This window comes from Argopecten irradians, unplaced genomic scaffold, assembly GCF_041381155.1.
Source record: "Argopecten irradians isolate NY unplaced genomic scaffold, Ai_NY scaffold_0427, whole genome shotgun sequence".
Classification (NCBI taxonomy): domain Eukaryota; kingdom Metazoa; phylum Mollusca; class Bivalvia; order Pectinida; family Pectinidae; genus Argopecten; species Argopecten irradians.
The window spans coordinates 28,631-49,528 of NW_027187894.1; the positions used below are offsets into that span (position 1 = coordinate 28,631).

Here is a 20,898-nt window from a genome sequence, read left to right on the forward strand (position 1 = left end):
AACAATTTATTTATTCATTGACGTTTAAATTATGGTCAGATTAATATTTTCATCATTATTCTTTGATAGTCGATAAAGAAACCTTAATAATGCTGTTTTGATCTCAGACTTGATATTAAATGTAATACGATCACTGACACATGTCACATGACCTATTTTTGGTCGTAGAAAATCATGTGACTTGCTTTCATTTTGTAGGTGACGTTATGTATGTTCAAATGATTATTAACAGTGTATTTGACCGATCCAAGGACAGATCCTCCTAAAATGACGACGTGCAAGACATGTTTAGTACTTTTTTTGGTTTTGTTTAACTGTAAGTACTGTATTTTGTTTGATTGGTATGTATTTACGCATATATTGTATACATTTGACACCCACTGTGCACTATACAATGTACATGTACTAGTTGTCAGTGCTACAAGTAAACAATGTCATCTATAATCTAGATGTTTTGAGCCCTTTAGAGTTTTCAGTTATTAGATCAGTTTCTTGTGTCTTACAAAGTAGTTCTAGACATTCTTACAAAAGTCTGAGATGTTCAATTAACTCAGTATTTCCAGGTGTCAGGAACATACTAAGCCTTACAAATTAAAGTGTTCATTATAAAGATGTTTTATTGTACAGTATACAGTGTAATGTAACTAGTACTTTTTCCAACACAGACATTATATCATATTCCCATAGTAAAGTCTGCGTGACACTGATTATAGAGTACTGAGGTACAATGTATAATGTAGTAACAATACAATATAGTTTAATTGTCTCTTAATGTTTTATATATCATGTCATATATCTATAGCTGAATATATAGCTATCTTGATTTAAATCAGTAGGACTGAGGCAAACTTTGAGTTTCATCAGAGGTCATATTGATTGAGTTTGTATATTAAGTGTACTACTGCACACGATCTTCATGTGAGAAGCATGTGAGAATGTTTGTGACAGTTCATATACAAATTAGGTGAACCAGATACAAAACGTGTGAAATTTATATATGTAAGCTGATATGATCAAGGTAAGAAATGTATGTATATACATATAGCATAAATTTGAAGAAAAATACATATGGAAGAAAAAATATATACAAAAAAAAAACCAAAAAAAACGGCTGACTAATGTTAGCGCTTTCGCTCCATCAAAGGGAGCTTTTCAGAGTCTGAAGACTCAATTAAGGACTGGAAAATTTGTATCCGGTATGTTATTATTTAGTCTAAGAGAACTCGCATTATAGCTACTACTAAATACATGATGACAAATATATATATATATATATAGCCAAAGCCATCCCGCACATATGAGTACTGATATGTAGAATATTGACCATAAGATGTAATATATTTTTGTAGTTTGAATCCATAAAATCATTAATGTCTGTGAAAAGAAACACTTTTACTTAGACAAGTATACATTTCAAGTCAGCTGCATTTTTACCTATGTTTAATATATTGTTAGCAGAAGAACTTTAGAGATTTATAACTTTGGTAAAGGCTGGTGAATTTTTGTTTAATGTATATCTATAGTTTACCAGGTACATTTGTATATCATTTCCATAAAAGAAGATAGCGTTTGGATACTTAGATATGTTCATCCTGTAACACTACTCCCCCCTTTCAAATGCGTTCGCCCCCGAACACAGACCAACCCAGGTTCTCTCTCCAGCGAAGCCTCTCAATCCCGTATAGCTTTCGCTTGGTGTGGTCTACGGCACCAAATGTAATAGAGCGAGATTAGTGTGCCACCAGCCGGACTTACTGGTCCGCCGCTCTTCCGACTGAGCTAAAGGGAAATTCCCTCTAGCGCGAAACTATAAGGCGACCATATCACTATGTACAATTAAAACCTGCTACACTCTATATAACCTGCCTTGATTGCATGCTGAGTGGATCTCAGACTGCCCTACAGCATTATGTCTCACCAAATTGAACGCCTCTGGCCTAAACACCTACAGTAGTGATAAAAACATAATACATATACCTGGCAATATTAATTGTCATGTGTTAAAATCAAATGTGGCCATAGGCAAAGTATTTCTGTGTGTGCTGTCGGTTTCCATCACAAATCAGTACGAGTCTAATGAAACTAATTATGATAGTTGACTTATTAAAAGGGACCATTATCTAGTAAGGTATATTAATTGACCCTTTTGCATAATTATCAAGTTTGTAATAGAGTTTATCTATTTTGGAAATATTGTAATTTTCTTTTGTAATTTTGGTTCATTGTCTAGATAGAATTGGGTAAATATTTAGGAGAAAATATATATTGTCATGATATTGTATATAGCAGTATAGCTGTATCTGACTGGACCGGTAATTGGTGACCTGGGCCCATTTTTACAAACTTTCTTTAAGGAATTTCATAACTTAAAATCATCCTTTAGTAAAGCATTGCAGATTTTAAAGAAGGATCCTAACTTAGTGTTTGTTCCTGTATATCTGTCTGAATTGGTTTCCAGATGATAACTTGAGAATTAATGGATGTATTTTGTAACACAATGGTAGCACATGGGAAAATACTATCCTGAACTCATACATGTCATGTCATGTAACTGATTCTAGTACCCTGTACCCTGTACCCTGTACCCTCTACCCTGTACCCTGTACCCTGTACCCTGTACCCTGTACCCTGTACCCTGTACCCTCTACCCTGTACCCTGTACCCTGTACCCTGTACCCTCTACCCTGTACCCTGTACCCTGTACCCTCTACCCTGTACCCTGTACCCTGTACCCTCTACCCTGTACCCTGTACCCTGTACCCTGTACCCTGTACCCTGTACCCTCTACCCTGTACCCCCTACCCACTACATGAGTTGCTATTACGGACTATCGGCTTGCGCATGCGCGGGTTATGACGCCTTAGATGTTCGAGTGAATTACAATAGATTATGAAGGAATCTTATTACTTGATATAAAAGCAATTTTTCAATTACTTTCATACCAATGGCAGTCGGTAAATTTATTCCGAGTCATACTTGCATACCTTGTACCCTGTACCCTGTACCCTGTACCCTCTACCCTGTACCCTCTACCCTGTACCCCCTACCCACTACATGAGTTGCTATTACGGACTATCGGCTTGCGCATGCGCGGGTTATGACGCCTTAGATGTTCGAGTGAATTACAATAGATTATGAAGGAATCTTATTACTTGATATAAAAGCAATTTTTCAATTACTTTCATACCAATGGCAGTCGGTAAATTTATTCCGAGTCATACTTGCATACCTTGTACCCTGTACCCTGTAACCTGTACCCTGTACCCTGTACCCCCTACCCACTTCATGAGTTGCTACTACGGACAATCGGCTTGCGCATGCGCGGGTTATGACACCTTAGATGTTCGAGTGAATTACAATAGATTATAAAGGAATCGTTTCAAGGAACATCTTATTAAGCAAAATCAAGATATTTCTCAATTACTTTCCTGACAATGGCAGTCAGTCATTAGATGTATTGTCATGTTGTATAGCACGAGTTGGAAGGGGTGACCGCATTTTGATGTTGATCGAAAATTAAATACGGCTGCCGTAACGTCATACCGCAAAAGTTTGAAATAGCTATGAATAAAAAAATGATTGAGATACAGGAAAAAATGTTCATGATGAATGTAAATAGTATTAAAGACTTACTTTTTTTCTAATATATCGTTATTAGATCAAATAAAAAAGTTCGCTATGGGGTCAAAGTTCACCTTTTTTCATTTTTGAAAAATGTAGCCTGTATGCGGGGCAACTTCACCCAATATACGTTTATACACGCATGCGAGCGTCATTGATGTTTCAATACCAATACTGCTGTATTTAGCACTTTGCTTGTTAAATTCATCGAAGACAGCAAATAATAAAAACATGCTTTATTTGACTTAATATCATTAATTACAATTGTACATATGTACATGTAATATGTAATATTGCTCTCACATCTTCAAACTCAAGAACATGTAATCATTAACGGATGACGAAACGTCCGCAATGCACTTTCCCAATTTAGCATTTACATTAACTTTGTCAAAATTACACCATGCACGCATTTTTACACAGATTCAAAATCACCATATTCTATATCCATACAGTTACAAGCTTAAAGATATAATGTAATGATCTACAGAATGTTAAATCAAATACATTGCACAACTTTTATTGTATGTCGTTCAGCAGGTAAATATATTTTCGCGACTGTATATGTTACAATTTACATTTGTTAAGAAAGATTTAGCTCTTGCAATATGTATTTTGAACAACAAGAGGCCCATGGACCTTAACAGGAATGTGACAAGATGTTTTAAAGTTTTCCCTGGGGGTCAATCATGGAGGACGATATGTGTATAGCGTGAAACTGCCATTGCATACTGATAGTTTAAATAAAGTATGTGCTAATTCGAGATGCAATTATAATAAACTATGCTCAAAAGTGTTCATGTATTTTACATATCCTTTAAAAAATAACAACCTTATTCTATGAAAGGCAATAGGAGTGTAAGTCTAGAAAATATTCCGAAATAAACCAAAGTAGCTTTGTAAATTGGTTATAAAACAAAAATATTTTCAAAGCTTTTTAAAGGCCAACACTTCTTGGAATAACTTGAATTGTTTGGTAATTTAACTAACTTCAAAATCAAATGTTTTGAAATTAACCAAATTAGATGTGTACATTGATAATGAAACAACAAGTTATACAAAGCTTCTTTAAGGCCAACATTTCTTGGAATAAATACAATTATTAAATAATCTAAACAAACCACACAAAACCAAATGTTTTGATAAAGTATGTGAAACAAACATTAAATCTTGATACAAGTATGCATAACCACATGACATAATCTCTCACTTTTATTATTATTCCATATGCAATTCTTATTGCAAAGTTATCAAAATATCATATGTATTTAGTAAATATAAAGGTATGTTGTAGAATATGTCCTATAAACATTTTCTTATACATGTTTTATGTACATCCAACTAAAACGTGTGAGGCCCATTATATAAGTATACCTCTTATAATAATATTATAGCAAGGAATGACTACAGGGATCTGAGAAACAATTACAGATTATAGTTATATTTGAACCACTGGAGTGTCCATATGTAATTGTGGAAGATTTAAATTCGTTAAAGCATGCTCTAGATGTTGCATAGTAATCTATGATAAACATTTACAGCATGGTTTTGAAGATTGTTTTATCTAGACCAGAAATACTTCAAACAAGAAGTGCAGTCCTATGACATAATGTTTTTTCAATGTGGTAATTTTAGTGAATGTGGTATCAATCATGGATTTTAATAACTGCACTGCTTGAGCTGCCTTCTTTCACATTAAACCAATTTTAATCATTAGTGATTAGAACACCTTTAGATGTGCTTTTAAGATGGCACCATGGCGGTTATTTTAATTTCAGATTGTACTGTAAATATAGCAACACTGGGTCTATGTTATATCAGGATCATTCCAGGCAAGCTTGAGAAGAGGTTCAAAAATACGTTTTCAAAATGGTGGCCATCCTGGCTTTAGGATAAATCGAAAACAATAACACTACTTGGTCATGACCAGGTCAGGATTTCAGGCAAAGTTTAGCTTAATGAGAAAAAAAAAGTATAAAAAAAGATATGATAACTCACAACTAAGCATTCAAAAATTAAAATCTAAGTATTGATCAGACTATACAATTATAACAAAAACCGACACACAACCCATGTTTACATTATACTTGTCGCACAGTATCTTCAGAACAGAACCATCGTCAGTAACCAATGTAATTAGCCTATACTATGTACGTTGCCGTCTGGTTCCGGGTGTAAACGGAGCACGATATATCACTACGATAAGTTTGGTTAGTAATGGAATGTATTCGTTCGAAAAATTATATCCTGGAAAAAGAGGTCCATGTGTATTAACGGTAATCTTATTTTTGACACAAAACACAGAGAGACTATAGTTGAACTGTGACCTCAACTGAAGGTAAAGGTCATTGATTTGAACACATTTGGTAGCCCGTCCTCTATCATGCTACATAGGAAATGAAATATCTCTATGGCTCTTACATATTGACAAGAAGTCGTTTTAAAAAACCTTTTCGACCCTTGTGCTTCGAATGAAGGTCAAGGTCATTTATTTGAACATATTTTTAATGGAAAAATTATCCACGGTGGACTGCACACGTCGATTGATGACGCATTGCCTACATTGCCTAAAAACGCGACTTTGTTCCCAAATAAATATGCAAAACTTCTGACAAAAAAGACACTAAAAGTTAAATTTGAGGAAGCTAGACCTTTTCAGTACTTTCTGACAAAGTGGCAAAATTCAAGATGGCTGCTAATCAGTCTTATTGTTTACTTTTAATATTCAAAATATAATTACAATGTCTTGGGACAAATATAAACCCTAAATTTGAAATTTCAGAAAGATGGCTTTATAATGTTTTTAAGAAAAAGCAGTAACAAACTCCTACTATCAAAATTCAAGATGGCCAACTACCGGCCTTCTTGTCCGATTCTTCCAAAATTGCAATATGCAATATGACCATGGACTGAAGGGTGGACGGGAGATCACGGACATAATGGTGGACGGAAGACCACGGACTCATGTGTAGACGGGAGACCACGGACTGAAGGATGGACGGGAGAACATGGACTTAATGGTGGACGGGAGACCACGGACTGAAGGATGGACGGGAGACCACGGAATCATGTGTGGACGGGAGACCACGGAATCATGTGTGGACGGGAGACCACTGACTCAAGGGTGGACGGAAGACCACGGACTGAAAGGTGGACGGGAGACCACGGACTGAAGGATGGACGGGAGACCACGGAATCATGTGTGGACGGGAGACCACGGAATCATGTGTGGACGGGAGACCACTGACTCAAGGGTGGACGGAAGACCACGGACTGAAAGGTGGACGGGAGACCACGGACTGAAGGTGGACTACCTGATGACATATTTTATACTTACGATTCCATTGATTTTCCAATGGGTTTTTTCTAAATCAATACGCAACGTCGACGTCTCTATTGTGACGTCATGATAACGTCGAGTTTTCACGCCATTCTCGAATTTTCTTCAAAATAGTACGAAGAAAAAGAACCTACCAATCAAATAGTAGAATTTAGTATAAAAACAATTAAAAAGTAATTATAAAAACATGCATACAAATTGAGGGTAGGTATATTTGTTGGGCTTTTTTTCCAATCACAATATTTGTTGCTTTTCGAAACATTTATATTTAATTTCTCTTCGTTTTCATAGCTAAACTGGCTTTCTGATTGGTCAATACGTTTTTGAATCCGAGAATGGCGCGAAACCCCGACGTTATCGTGACGTCACAAAGACATTGCGTATTGATTCGGAAAAATGAATCCCTTAAAAAATCACTGATTCACACAGTTTGCAAACAAATTGTTTTTCAAACCCAATACATGTAATATCTAAATAAACATTAATGCTTAAATATTAACAATTAAAACCACTTGAACAACACTCAAATGTCACAACCAACCTTTCGACAAGGTTTGAACAAAATTTCCTTCAGCAGAGAAGTCTAACAAATCTAACAGGAGACAAAAACAGCAAAGTTCATTGTGCCTTGAAAGCTGGTCCCTGCTTTAATGGACTCACTTAATCCGTCGTACTCGTACCAGGATCCCGCAAATTTGATCTTGGCAATGAAATGGGACCTCCTACAGATAGTTACAGCAAAAAGTGCATAACTGGAACAAAAAAGATGAAAACTACTTTTTAATGCGAGTTTATGTACATGTATACCAACAAGTAAAACCTACACTAAATAGAGTCATCTGAGATAATTAGTACAGAAAATTAATTTTAAAACCATACCTTTTTGTTGATGCGTTTCGTTTTACATCTCACAATGAATGAAGGCTATGCTTTGGTGGCGGATTATCGCCTAAGTGACATAAATTTATAGTCAGGCGAATATCGGACAAAGTCAAATTGATTAGTTTGTGACAATATAGCGATTTGGAACGTTTAAATTTTAGGTAAATTTGAATAAATAGTACATTGTAGCGGAATGGAATATTGTTTTCTACTGTTCAGATAGAAATATAATATAATTGAATATTCTCCTCCAGATTTTCAGTATTGTCAAACCATTTAGTACAATATATACTATTTTTCATCATAACTTCATTAAATGTGTATTCAATTGATACGATTAATGGTCCTTACCTCTTCTCTTGCACAGTCAGTCTTTGATCGATGTCGTTGATGGTCAAATTTCGCACACGGGATAGGAATGACACGTCAATAACCAATATTTCTGGGGCCCTGTCTTTGAATCGCCTTTGCGTGAAAGATCTTGTGCCTTTGCAGATTTTGTTCCTCCTTCAATCAATACAATCAATAAGAATTGATTTAAAGGAGGAGTGTCAATTTGGGCCCTCTGGTTGGCATGACCGATAAGCATTATTTTTTGTTTACAGATACCCGGGGTTTAGGACATCATGATATGAAATATGATTAAGGTCAGGTCGGAGTCCGTTGTGAGTTATGGGGGGTTAAACAGGATGGATAATTTTCGGTTTTGTCCAGTTTTGTTGGAACCAAATGATATTTTTGAATGATTTTACATGCATTTATATGTTAAAAATAAAACTTTTTTTGAAAATAAAACTTAAGTGTCAAAATATAGGTCACAGTGATCTAATTTTGTAAAATGTCAATTTTGTAAGAATACTGTTCATCTGGTGCCATAATTTACCAGAAAAAAATGTTATATATATATTATAATAGATTATATTGAGCAATATATATATATAATTTGCATATTATAAACTTAGGCATAGAGTATTGTGGATGGGATGAGATTGGGTAGGGGGTACAGGGTACAGGGTACAGGGTACAAGGTATGCAAGTATGACTCGGAATAAATTTACCGACTGCCATTGGTATGAAAGTAATTGAAAAATTGCTTTTATATCAAGTAATAAGATTCCATCATAATCTATTGTAATTCACTCGAACATCTTAGGCGTCTTAACCTGCGCAGGCGCAAGCCGATAGTCCGTAATAGCAACTCATGTAGTGGGTAGGGGTACAGGGTAGAGGGTACAGGGTACAGGGTACAGGGTAGAGGGTACAGGGTACAGGGTACAAGGTATGCAAGTATGACTCGGAATAAATTTACCGACTGCCATTGGTATGAAAGTAATTGAAAAATTGCTTTTTATATCAAGTAATAAGATTCCTTCATAATCTATTGTAATTCACTCGAACATCTAAGGCGTCATAACCCGCGCATGCGCAAGCCGATAGTCCGTAATAGCAACTCATGTAGTGGGTAGGGGGTACAGGGTAGAGGGTACAGGGTACAGGGTACAGGGTACAGGGTACAGGGTACAGGGTACAAGGTATGCAAGTATGACTCGGAATAAATTTACCGACTGCCATTGGTATGAAAGTAATTGAAAAATTGCTTTTATATCAAGTTATAAGATTCCTTCATAATCTATTGTAATTCACTCGAACATCTAAGGCGTCATAACCCGCGCATGCGCAAGCCGATAGTCCGTAATAGCAACTCATGTAGTGGGTAGGGGGTACAGGGTAGAGGGTACAGGGTAGAGGGTACAGGGTACAGGGTACAGGGTACAGGGTACAAGGTATGCAAGTATGACTCGGAATAAATTTACCGACTGCCATTGGTATGAAAGTAATTGAAAAATTGCTTTTATATCAAGTAATAAGATTCCTTCATAATCTATTGTAATTCACTCGAACATCTAAGGCGTCATAACCCGCGCATGCGCAAGCCGATAGTCCGTAATAGCAACTCATGTAGTGGGTAGGGGGTACAGGGTAGAGGGTACAGGGTACAGGGTACAGGGTACAGGGTACAGGGTACAGGGTACAGGGTATGCAAGTATGACTCGGAATAAATTTACCGACTGCCATTGGTATGAAAGTAATTGAAAAATTGCTTTTATATCAAGTAATAAGATTCCTTCATAATCTATTGTAATTCACTCGAACATCTAAGGCGTCATAACCCGCGCATGCGCAAGCCGATAGTCCGTAATAGCAACTCATGTAGTGGGTAGGGGGTACAGGGTAGAGGGTACAGGGTACAGGGTACAGGGTAGAGGGTAGAGGGTAGAGGGTACAGGGTACAGGGTACAGGGTAGAGGGTACAGGGTACAGGGTACAGGGTACAGGGTAGAGGGTACAGGGTACAGGGTACAGGGTACAAGGTATGCAAGTATGACTCGGAATAAATTTACCGACTGCCATTGGTATGAAAGTAATTGAAAAATTGCTTTTAAATCAAGTAATAAGATTCCTTCATAATCTATTGTAATTCACTCGAACATCTAAGGCGTCATAACCCGCGCATGCGCAAGCCGATAGTCCGTAATAGCAACTCATGTAGTGGGTAGAGGGTACAGGGTAGAGGGTACAGGGTACAGGGTACAGGGTACAAGGTATGCAAGTATGACTCGGAATAAATTTACCGACTGCCATTGGTATGAAAGTAATTGAAAAATTGCTTTTATATCAAGTAATAAGATTCCTTCATAATCTATTGTAATTCACTCGAACATCTAAGGCGTCATAACCCGCGCATGCGCAAGCCGATAGTCCGTAATAGCAACTCATGTAGTGGGTAGGGGGTACAGGGTAGAGGGTACAGGGTACAGGGTACAGGGTACAGGGTACAGGGTACAGGGTACAGGGTACAGGGTACAGGGTACAGGGTACTAGAATCAGTTACAACTCATCGGTAATATCTATGTAATATCTATTCCCGGAGGAGTTCCTGATGGAGAAAATACAACTTTGGATTAAATTTGGGGTCAAAAGGTCAACTATAAAGGTCACTATTACTAAAAAATAGATTGTTTAAAAAAAAAAAATCGTTTCCGGATGATAAACTTGAGAAAAATCAACAGATTTTTATAAAGCTTCAAACAATGGTAGCATATGAGAAAATACAGCTTGGTACTACTACTACATATATGCATATATATCAGTGATATATTAAATATCGTATATGTTAGAAAAAAACGAGCTAACAATGGATTTCTTTATTGAGTGATATATGTGTTTGATATGTACATAATATTGAGTCTAACCTTATAAATGTTTGTTTTGTTCCAGTGACAGTTATCAGCAGTGTTACACTAACATTCTCAAAGAGCGATTTGACCTTGATCATTCCAGAGACCAAATCTTTGTGGTTGGTGCCAAGGTAAGCATGCACTGATTGACTGTCTCAATTCTCATTCATGATCTGATTCCTGTTACTTCATGAGACAGATACAGCTGTAAAGGACCAATGGTATTGTCCTCATTATTGCCAGAAGTACATCTTTTTTTCATTGTCAAGTATGACTTCTAAAGATACCTTGAGATACATTCTTGCAGCTAATAGAGCCATAATCATATAGGCATTGAAAATAATATGTGTTATGACATGTAAATAAAAGTCAGTTTATGATAAAAGACCATCTTGTGTATAAATTTGTATTGATTTATTTGTTAAAACTCTCACCCCACCCTTCCCCTTGTGACAAAGTTAGGGGCTTGGTTATACTGGATTCAGGTTGTCTGTTTGACTGTCTGTTGGAGGAATGAAGGGAGCTGTATAAGCCTCCTGGACAACAGTTCTAGTTATACTATAAAAATCAGCACACATGTCCTCATAAGCTCCTATATCCTTTCAGTTTTGAGTATATCCTCTGATAATGTTATGACATACAGTTACTAATGGAGTCATATGTAGGCTTTGAAAGTGATATGTATCTAATTATGCAATCAAAATTTAGCTTTTGTAATATTATTTTCAGATATGTAGATTTTATTGATTGATTTATTTAATATTAAAACATCTGGCACTGACTGTGCTCTAAAATTAAACAGCCTGGTCTATAATTACATATACATGTATATAATACAAAGGATCATTATACTGTAAGCCACTTATTCTGGCACTGAGGTAAATCATATGACTGAAACCTTTAGAAATACTTTCAAATAAACACCCCTCTATTTTTAGGTCATCTGACCCGAAGGGTCAGGATGACCTATAGTCATCATGTTTCGTCCGTCGTCGTCGTCCGCCGTGCGCCGTCCGCCGCCGTGCGCCGTGCGCCGTGCGCCGTGCGCCGTCCGCCGTGCGTTAACTTTTCACATTTTGAACTTCTTCTCAAGTTCTACCAGTGCAATTTGGCTGAAACTTGCATGAAATAATCCTGACATGGTCCCGACAAAGTGTTGTTATTTTTCGGGTCGATCCCAAATCAAAGATGGCCGCCACAGCCGCCATCTTGAAAACACATTTTGAACTTCTTCTCAAGTTCTACCGGTGCGATTTGACTGAAACTTGCATGAAATGATCCTGACATGGTCCCGACAAAGTGTTGTTATTTTTCGGGTCGATCCGAAATCCAAGATGGCCGCCACAGCCACCATCTTGAAAACACATTTTGAACTTCTTCTCAAGTTATACTGGTGCGATTTGGCTGAAACTTGCATGAAATGATCCTGACATGGTCCTGACAAAGTGTTGTTATTTTTCGGGTCGATCCGAAATCCAAGATGGCCGCCACAGTCGCCATCTTGAAAAAACACATTTTGAACTTCTTCTCAAGTTCTACCGGTGCGATTTGGCTGAAAATTGCATGAAATGATCCTGACATGGTCCTGACTAAGTGTTGTTATTTTTCGGGTCGATCCCAAATCCAAGATGGCCGCCATAGCCGCCATCTTGAAAAACACATTTTGAACTTCTTCTCAAGTTCTACTGGTGCGATTTGGCTGAAACTTGCATGAAATAATCCTGGCATGGGTCCCGACAAAGTGTTGTTATTTTTCGGGTCGATCCGAAATCCAAGATGGCCCACAGCCGCCATCTTGAAAACACATTTTGAACTTCTTCTCAAGTTCTACTGGTGCAATTTGGCTGAAACTTGCATGAAATGATCCTGACATGGTCCCAACAAAGTGTTGTTGTTTTTTTTCGGGTCGATCCCAAATCAAAGATGGCCGCCACAGCCGCCATCTTGAAAACACATTTTGAACTTCTTCTCAAGTTCTACCGGTGCGATTTGACTGAAACTTGCATGAAATGATCCTGACATGGTCCCGACAAAGTGTTGTTATTTTTCGGGTCGATCCGAAATCCAAGATGGCCGCCACAGCCGCCATCTTGAAAACACATTTTGAACTTCTTCTCAAGTTCTACGGTGCGGTTTGACTGAAACTTGCATGAAATGATCCTGACATGGTCCTGACAAAGTGTTGTTATTTTTTAGGTTGATACAAAACCCAAGATGGCAGCCACAGCCGCCATCTTGAAAACATATTTCGAACTTCTGCTCAAGTTCTACCGGTGCGATTTGGCTGAAACTTGCATGAAATGATCCTGACATGGGCCCGACAAAGTATTGTAACATCTCTGGTTGATCACAAATCGAAGATGGCTACCATGACACTATATCTAATTAATTTCCTATATGTTAAGGCCCTTGTGCCTCTTGTTTGAAATAAAATTTGTTGAAAGAAATTGAAAATGATCCTGACATGGTCCTGACAAAGTGACACCATATATAATTAAATTTTACTATTGCCAAGGTAGTCAGATGACCGTTAAGGCCCTTTGGGCCTCTTGTCTTATTTAACAGTGAAACCTGTCTAAAATGACCACACAAGATACAAAGAATAGAGATCTTGACCTTTGAACACGGGTCAGAATGTGTTAAAACTGACCATTTTTGATTCAGGGAATATGGTCTAATACAGAGGTGGTCACAAGGTTTTACTGTATTTAACACCCATTGTGCTTCATTGGACGAAAATACATGGTAACTTTTAGATGGGTCTTTATAAACATACTGTAATTACGTATACTATTAGGTTGTGCATGTAGAGTCAAATGTTTCTTATCACATTTAAATTATTAACCCTTGAAGACACCTTTGGACCATTCTAGCCAGGACAATTCAATTTCTAAGCAGGGGTAAATCAATTAATCTCAAATCTTGTCGGAGTAATCTTAGGTCACAGAAGTATTACAAAACTGAAAGCTTATGGTATACAGTCAAACCTGTCTATAAAGACCATCCAAGGAACAAAGAAAAATGGTCATTATAGCCAAGTGGTCTTTATACATACCTGGGTAGGCCATATTGTGCTGAAATCAACCATTTACAATTCTGAGGAAGGGGTCATATTTAGCAGATGGTCCTTATACAGAGGTGGTCACTAAGACAGGTTTGACTGTAGTTATAGCAAGTTAGTAGAATGTTCACTACATTAATTGTGTTGTTTTAGCGGTCCTTTGAATGAGACAGCAGAGGTATTATTTACATATGAAATCGGAGACAAGATAAAATACACAGAAGATCATGAGTTGCTTGACCCTCTACCCAGTATTAACATAACAGCCAATAGTAGTCAGGCCGTGGAGGTCAAGCTGACAGCAAAGAAAGCCGGGAACATCAACCTCGGAATCAACTCTTCATCCTTGGAGCTGACAGGGTGAGTAATTAGCAAATATACATGTACATCTATTCATGTTTGATAAGGAAATGCAACCCCGACCGATGGAAAGGCATTTAGCAAGCATATACCACTTCAATATATAACAACCAGTCTATCCTCACCATCTGTCTTGTGTCCTAAACAATTTAAATTTCCATCTGAAGTCCCCAGATTCATGTTATTCAGTATAATTATTTGATTATCATATTTTCAGACCTTTAAGGTCACACTGCAAACTCCTAAAAGAATGCTTTTCATGGCTTCAATTTTTTTTTTCCAAATCAGACTGCTCTGGTCACCATATTCTTCTGTAATCATGCAGTATCCAGAGGCTCAAAGTCATGATAATTTGAAAGTGGCATGTTTAAATAAATTTGGCTCAAGTTTTATTTGAATGACCTTGACCTACTCCCAAGGTCACAAAGGTTAATTTTTAAAAACGATTTAATATGCAGTTTTAGGACAGGACATGAATTAACATAAATAGTAATTTCGATGGATGCTGGTTTTATTTATGAGTGATTAATAATAATATCACTTTTATAAAATCGTTAGTTTTCCTGAATATTGTATCATTTTATGAGGCCTTTTTGTTTCCCCAGCTTAGATAATGCTTTTGTGAGGCTGAGCATCTTCCACAATTCTGCCATTGTTTACTTTAACATTGTAATTGGCTGGATCTATTTTGCTGCCTGGTCGGTATCATTTTATCCACAAGTTTATGAGAACTGGAGACGTAAAAGGTAAGTGATTTTGTACAGTAACTATAGCAGCAATTTATTTGTTCATATACTGATACAATAAGTAAATTTATTACATTTCCTACAAGAAAATCCCATTCTACAATATCACCTCTTGATTTTCTTTTTCAGTGTGATCGGCCTAAACTTTGACTTCCTTGCCTACAACATAACAGGGTTTATAGCCTACAGTTTCTTCAATGTTGGACTTTTCTGGATCAAAAGTATAGAGGTAATAGTATTAGTAATACTGACAGCTTTTCAACATCTGTTTAAATTGTTAATTTTTTTTACTGTCACTAAATGACCTTCATACATGAAATTGCATAACTTTCTCAAAGGTAAACAAACATTAAAACTTTGAGACAAGTTTCATAATATTTCATACAAAATTCACACTAACTGAAGATATTTTCACATGTCTATAAACAAACTCTAGCTACATTTTAAAGAATTTTATTGGTTATTAAATGTTCCCAAAAATTCAAGTGGAGGCAGCCATTTTGTTCTGCCGTCCTCGAATACCGATGTCACTTTATTCTTTGGTTTGATGAAATTTTGTTTAGACCAATAAAACAAACTGCTGAAAGCTGTATCTAAAAAATGATAATGCAAGTGTAGTTAAAATACTTTCTGTCACATAATTTGTTATGTTTATCAGCATTTTTTAAAGAAATTACTTGATGGAAATAAGAATGCAGTTGATCAAGAAGAATGTGTTCAAATTATGTAATAACTATTTGTTTACAGGATGACTATAAAAGTTTACATCCAAGAGGGATAAATCCTGTCCAGTTAAATGATGTGATATTTGCCCTCCATGCTGTATTTGTCACCATCATCACAATCTTACAGTGCTGTATCTATGAGGTAAACAGGCTTCACTGTAACATGCTGTAACATACATTTAATAGTAATCTTTTGTTTATTACAAAAAAAGTCTTGAGTGAACAGGTTTTACATATAAATAAGTTCTCAAATGATTTCATAAAATTTGAAAATTTGTCCTTCATTCAAGGTTACAGGGGTCAAATAGGCTTAAATCTTAAAAAAAAACCCTTCTTGTTAATAACCAAGTGGCCTAGAGCCCTGATATTGGGCCAGTGACATGCTGATAATACCTGGATCATACATAAACATTCTTATTGTCTCTCTTATGTCATAAGTATGCACTATGATTACCAGATAGCAGGTGAGTGATTCAAGCCCATTCGGTCCCTTGTTTAATTAAGTTTGTTTTCAAAAGAAATTTAAATAGAAATCACAAGATGTTTATCTAATACAGATCACAAGATTTAATTAATGTACTACTTAGTTGCAAATAGTGAACTGCCTGGCGACCAATTCTTACCAAGTACCAATTATCGCCATCACATCTGTATATGTACTATTACCAAGCGTCAATAAAGTCTCTTATACTGATAGAAGACAATACCGTACCAATTTTCACAAAAAATGTCTAAAAAATTTGTGTGTGATCAAACAAGTTCACATGCAATGGCTAGAATGGGTACTTGGTGAGAACTGGTGAGAACTGGTGGCCTGCCAGTAATGCTAATAGGGTTTATATGAAGAATAAAACAAATTGAAACAAAAGTTCTTATTTCACATTGTTCAATTCAACATATTATATAATGTACTGATATTTTCTAAGTGAATAATTTATTTTGATAGCGTGGTGGACAAAAGATTTCGTGGATTTCTGCTGTACTACTGGTGTTAGCCTGGCTATTTATCTTGGTAACACTGTTCTTAGCAGTAGGCAATGTGATGACATGGCTTAGCTACCTCTACTGTTTTCTCCTACGTCAAGCTTGGTGTTACCCTCATCAAGTATATACCACAAGTAAGTATGGTTAGTTTAATGTAAACTTGGCCATAGGCAATGTGATGACATGGCTTAGCTACCTCTACTGTTTCTCCTACGTCAAGCTTGGTGTTACCCTCATCAAGTATATACCACAAGTAAGTATGGTTAGTTTAACGTAAGGCGACTATGGTGGCCGAGTGGTGAAGATGTCCTAACATATTACCACAAGCCCTCCACCTTTGGGTTTCAAGTTCGAATCCCATGTTGGGCATTTTGGATTGCTGGTCGGTGGTTCTTTTCCGGGTAATTTGGCTTTCCTCTAACAGTAAACTTGGATGCAAAGAAACATACATATGTAGCTGCACAGAATGTAGTCTTTGGTTTGACTTGATTGATGTAATGTTTGTTAACACTCAGGGTCATGTAAGGTAGGTTAATAGGTGGACCATGGGGGGGGGGGGGGTGATTGTAATGTTTGTTAACACTCTGGGTCATGTAAGGCAGGTTAATAGGTGGACCATGGGGGGGGGGGGAACGTGAAGTACATGGAGAAAAACCACAGACCAGTTGTCAGTACCTGGAAACTGCCTCAAATACTACATTTACAGTATACCCTAAGCTTGTTATGCTCATGTCTATGTATTTAATAGAGATACTGTTATCTATCAAACAACACATTACATAGCAAAGGGAGACAACCTACCACCAAGGTTATGAATGTTCCGATAGATTTCCTGATTCTTGATATATTAAAAGGAATGAGATCACAGAATGCTTTAATTAACAAATGAATATTAATTTCCAGGCGTACATGAATTACAGAAGGAAAAGCACAGTAGGTTGGAGTATAGGCAATGTATTGTTGGACTTCACTGGTGGGAGTCTTAGTCTGTTACAGATGTTCCTACTGGCCTACAATAGTGGTAAGTTGTAGGTTTGAATTATCTTAACCAAGGTCAAGTAAAATATAAATACATAAATAAATAAATAAATAAATAATGGTAGATAAATAAAATCCCGAATAACTTCTTATTAGTCTGATATTGTAAATAATCAAGAAAGACACAAACTAGCATGCTTAGACGAATCAGGCTACAAAGTTTGTTAAAATGAAGAACCCTGACCTTCCTTCACACGGGTCATGCATGTTTTATAATATCTTCTTATTTCATACCAGTAACCAAGTGACAAAGACTCATGATTGTTGAGTATGCTGAAATGAGAGAATATAATAAGCCCATGAAATGGGGTATATTGTATTATAAACGTCTGTACATGTACTACTGCTTTGTGTCTTGTTGATTTCTGCCCTGTTCCTTCTTTTGATGTAATGTGGTGGTGTCTTGTTAAATTCTGCCCTGTTCCTTCTTTTGATGTAATGTGGTGGTGTCTTGTTAAATTCTGCCCTGTTCCTTCCTTTGAAGTAGTTATGTGGTGGTGTCTTGTTAAATTCTGCCCTGTTCCTTCTTTTGATGTAATGTGGTGGTGTCTTGTTGATTTCTGCCCTGTTCATTCTTTTGATGTAATGTGGTGGTGTCTTGTTAAATTCTGCCCTGTTCCTTCCTTTGAAGTAATGTGGTGGTGTCTTGTTAAATTCTGCCCTGTTCCTTCTTTTGATATAATGTGGTGGTGTCTTGTTAAATTGTCTTGTTAAATTCTGCCCTGTTCCTTCTTTTGAAGTAATGTGGTGGTGTCTTGTTAAATGCTGCCCTGTTCCTTCCTTTGATGTAATGTGGTGGTGTCTTGTTGATTTCTGCCCTCTTTCTTCCTTTGATGTAATGTGGTGGTATCTTGTTAAATTCTGCCCTGTTCCTTCTTTTGAAGTAATGTGGTGGTGTCTTGTTAAATGCTGCCCTGTTCCTTCCTTTGATGTAATGTGGTGGTGTCTTGTTGATTTCTGCCCTCTTTCTTCCTTTGATATAATGTGGTGGTATCTTGTTAAATTCTGCCCTGTTCCTTCTTTTGATGATGTAATGGTGGTGGTATCTTGTTAAATGCTGCCCTGTTCCTTCCTTTGATGTAATGTGGTGGTGTCTTGTTAAATTCTGCCCTGTTCCTTCTTTTGAAGTAATGTGGTGGTGTCTTGTAAAATGCTGCCCTGTTCCTTCCTTTGATGTAATGTGGTGGTGTCTTGTTGATTTCTGCCCTGTTCCTTCCTTTGATGTAATGTGGTGGTGTCTTTTTTCATGTCTTTCTATTTTCTTCAAAATGTCACAAGGTCTAGGTTATTTATGTTGATTTGTTATTTGCTGGGATGAAGGACTTTCTTACCATTTGGTAACGACTGACTGTTGTGTCACCTGAAAAAATATAGGTATCACTATACCCGGTATAGCAGTGGTGGCTAATGTCATCCATGTTTGTGTGTGAGGTTTTTTTTTACTGCAATAATTTAAGTTACAAATAATTATATTAAAATTCATTCACAACATTTGAAAATTTTCAAAGTGAATTGCCTTTCAGGTCTAAAAGTTTATAGAAGAGTAATTTCTGCCATGTCTCAAATTTCTGTAGGCTTAACTACATACAGGTCCTCCTTACCAAACTTGGGATTGCTTTCCAGTCCAAAGGTCAAAGTTATCACTTATATTAAAATCATTTCTGTGTCAAAACTCAAGTTGTAGACCTTTCCAATGAAATTTTGTTATGAATTAAACTTAAGCATTGCTATAGACAATATGTAAAGTTCCTGTAGATAAATAATCCAAAGAAGAATGTTATACATAGTTTGAAATAGGCATTGCAAATCAATTCTATAGTTCTCAGAAATATTTGAATTATGCTTTACTTAAAATGTCTTACAGATACCCTCTGATGTTAGATTATAAACACTATTCACTGTGATTGGCCATGTTGTTACAGATGACTGGGGGTCGTTGTTTGGAGACCCCACCAAGTTTGGACTGGGAGCTTTCTCCATCTTGTTTGATATGTTGTTTATGACCCAGCATTACTGTCTCTACCGAGGAAATGTGCCTTACCACCAAATAGGTGTAGTGAATACCGGCAACGCAGGCCAAACTACCAACAGTGTAGAAAAGGCTTGATAGTAGGTGACATAGACCTACTCTTCAGTACCCTTTCTAACTCTTTGACATTTGTTTCCCTCATACCTAATTTGGTGACATTCTCTCCTGTTTATCTTATTTTCGTCTAATCCTATACGTTTCTCCCTTCCATCCTATTCTGGTGACATTTCTTCCCGTCCTTCCCATTTTGGTGACATTTCCTCCCGTCCTTCCTATTTTGGTGACATTTCCTCCTCTTCATCCTATTTTGGTGACATTTCTACACCTTTATCCTATTTTTGGTGACATTTCCTCCCTTCCATCCTATTTTGGTGACATTTTCCCTTTCCATCCTATTTTGGTGACATTTCCTCCTTCCATCCTATTTTGGTGACCTTCCTCCCTTCCATCCTATTTTGGTGACATTTCCTCCCTTCCATCCTATTTTTGGTGACATTTCCTCCTCTTCATCCTATTTTTGGTGACCTTTCCTCTCCTTCCATCCTATTTTTGGTGACATTTCCTCCTCTCCATCCTATTTTGGTGACATTTCCTCCCTTCCATCCTATTTTGAGTGACATTTCCTCCCTTCCATCCTATTTTGGTGACATTTCCCTCCTTCCATCCTATTTTGGTGGCATTTCCTTCCCTTCCATCCTATTTTGGTGACATTTTCCTCCCTTCCATCCTATTTTGGTGACATTTCCTCCCTTCCATCCTATTTTGGTGACATTTCCTCCCTTCCATCCTATTTTGGTGACATTTTCCTCCCCTTCCATCCTATTTTGGTGACATTTCCTTCCTTCCATCCTATTTTGGTGACCATTTCCTCCC

At 36.9% G+C, this 20,898-nt stretch overlaps 1 protein-coding gene across 1 annotated transcript; it reads left to right on the forward strand.

Moving 5' to 3' along the window:
* Positions 1-167: 167 nt before the first annotated feature.
* Positions 168-20,133, forward strand: LOC138312702 (cystinosin-like). Its single transcript, XM_069253481.1, has 10 exons — positions 168-316; positions 11,123-11,213; positions 14,297-14,503; positions 15,109-15,249; positions 15,379-15,478; positions 15,997-16,116; positions 16,921-17,008; positions 17,129-17,211; positions 17,862-17,979; positions 19,919-20,133. The coding sequence occupies exons 1-10, from the start codon at positions 268-270 to the stop codon at positions 20,101-20,103; spliced, it is 1,182 nt and encodes a 393-aa protein (XP_069109582.1). The 5' UTR covers positions 168-267; the 3' UTR covers positions 20,104-20,133.
* The last annotated feature ends 765 nt before the right edge of the window (positions 20,134-20,898 follow it).

What these genes read in the sequence shown, in the direction of transcription:
- LOC138312702 (XM_069253481.1), top strand. Translation starts at nt 268, where the DNA reads ATGACGACGTGCAAGACATGTTTAGTACTTTTTTTGGTTTTGTTTAAC. An exon ending in GAGAACTGGAGACGTAAAAG is followed by an intron (nt 15,250 to 15,378) that starts GTAAGTGATTTT and finishes TTTCTTTTTCAG; the next exon opens with TGTGATCGGCCTAAACTTTG. An exon ending in TCTGGATCAAAAGTATAGAG is followed by an intron (nt 15,479 to 15,996) that starts GTAATAGTATTA and finishes ATTTGTTTACAG; the next exon opens with GATGACTATAAAAGTTTACA.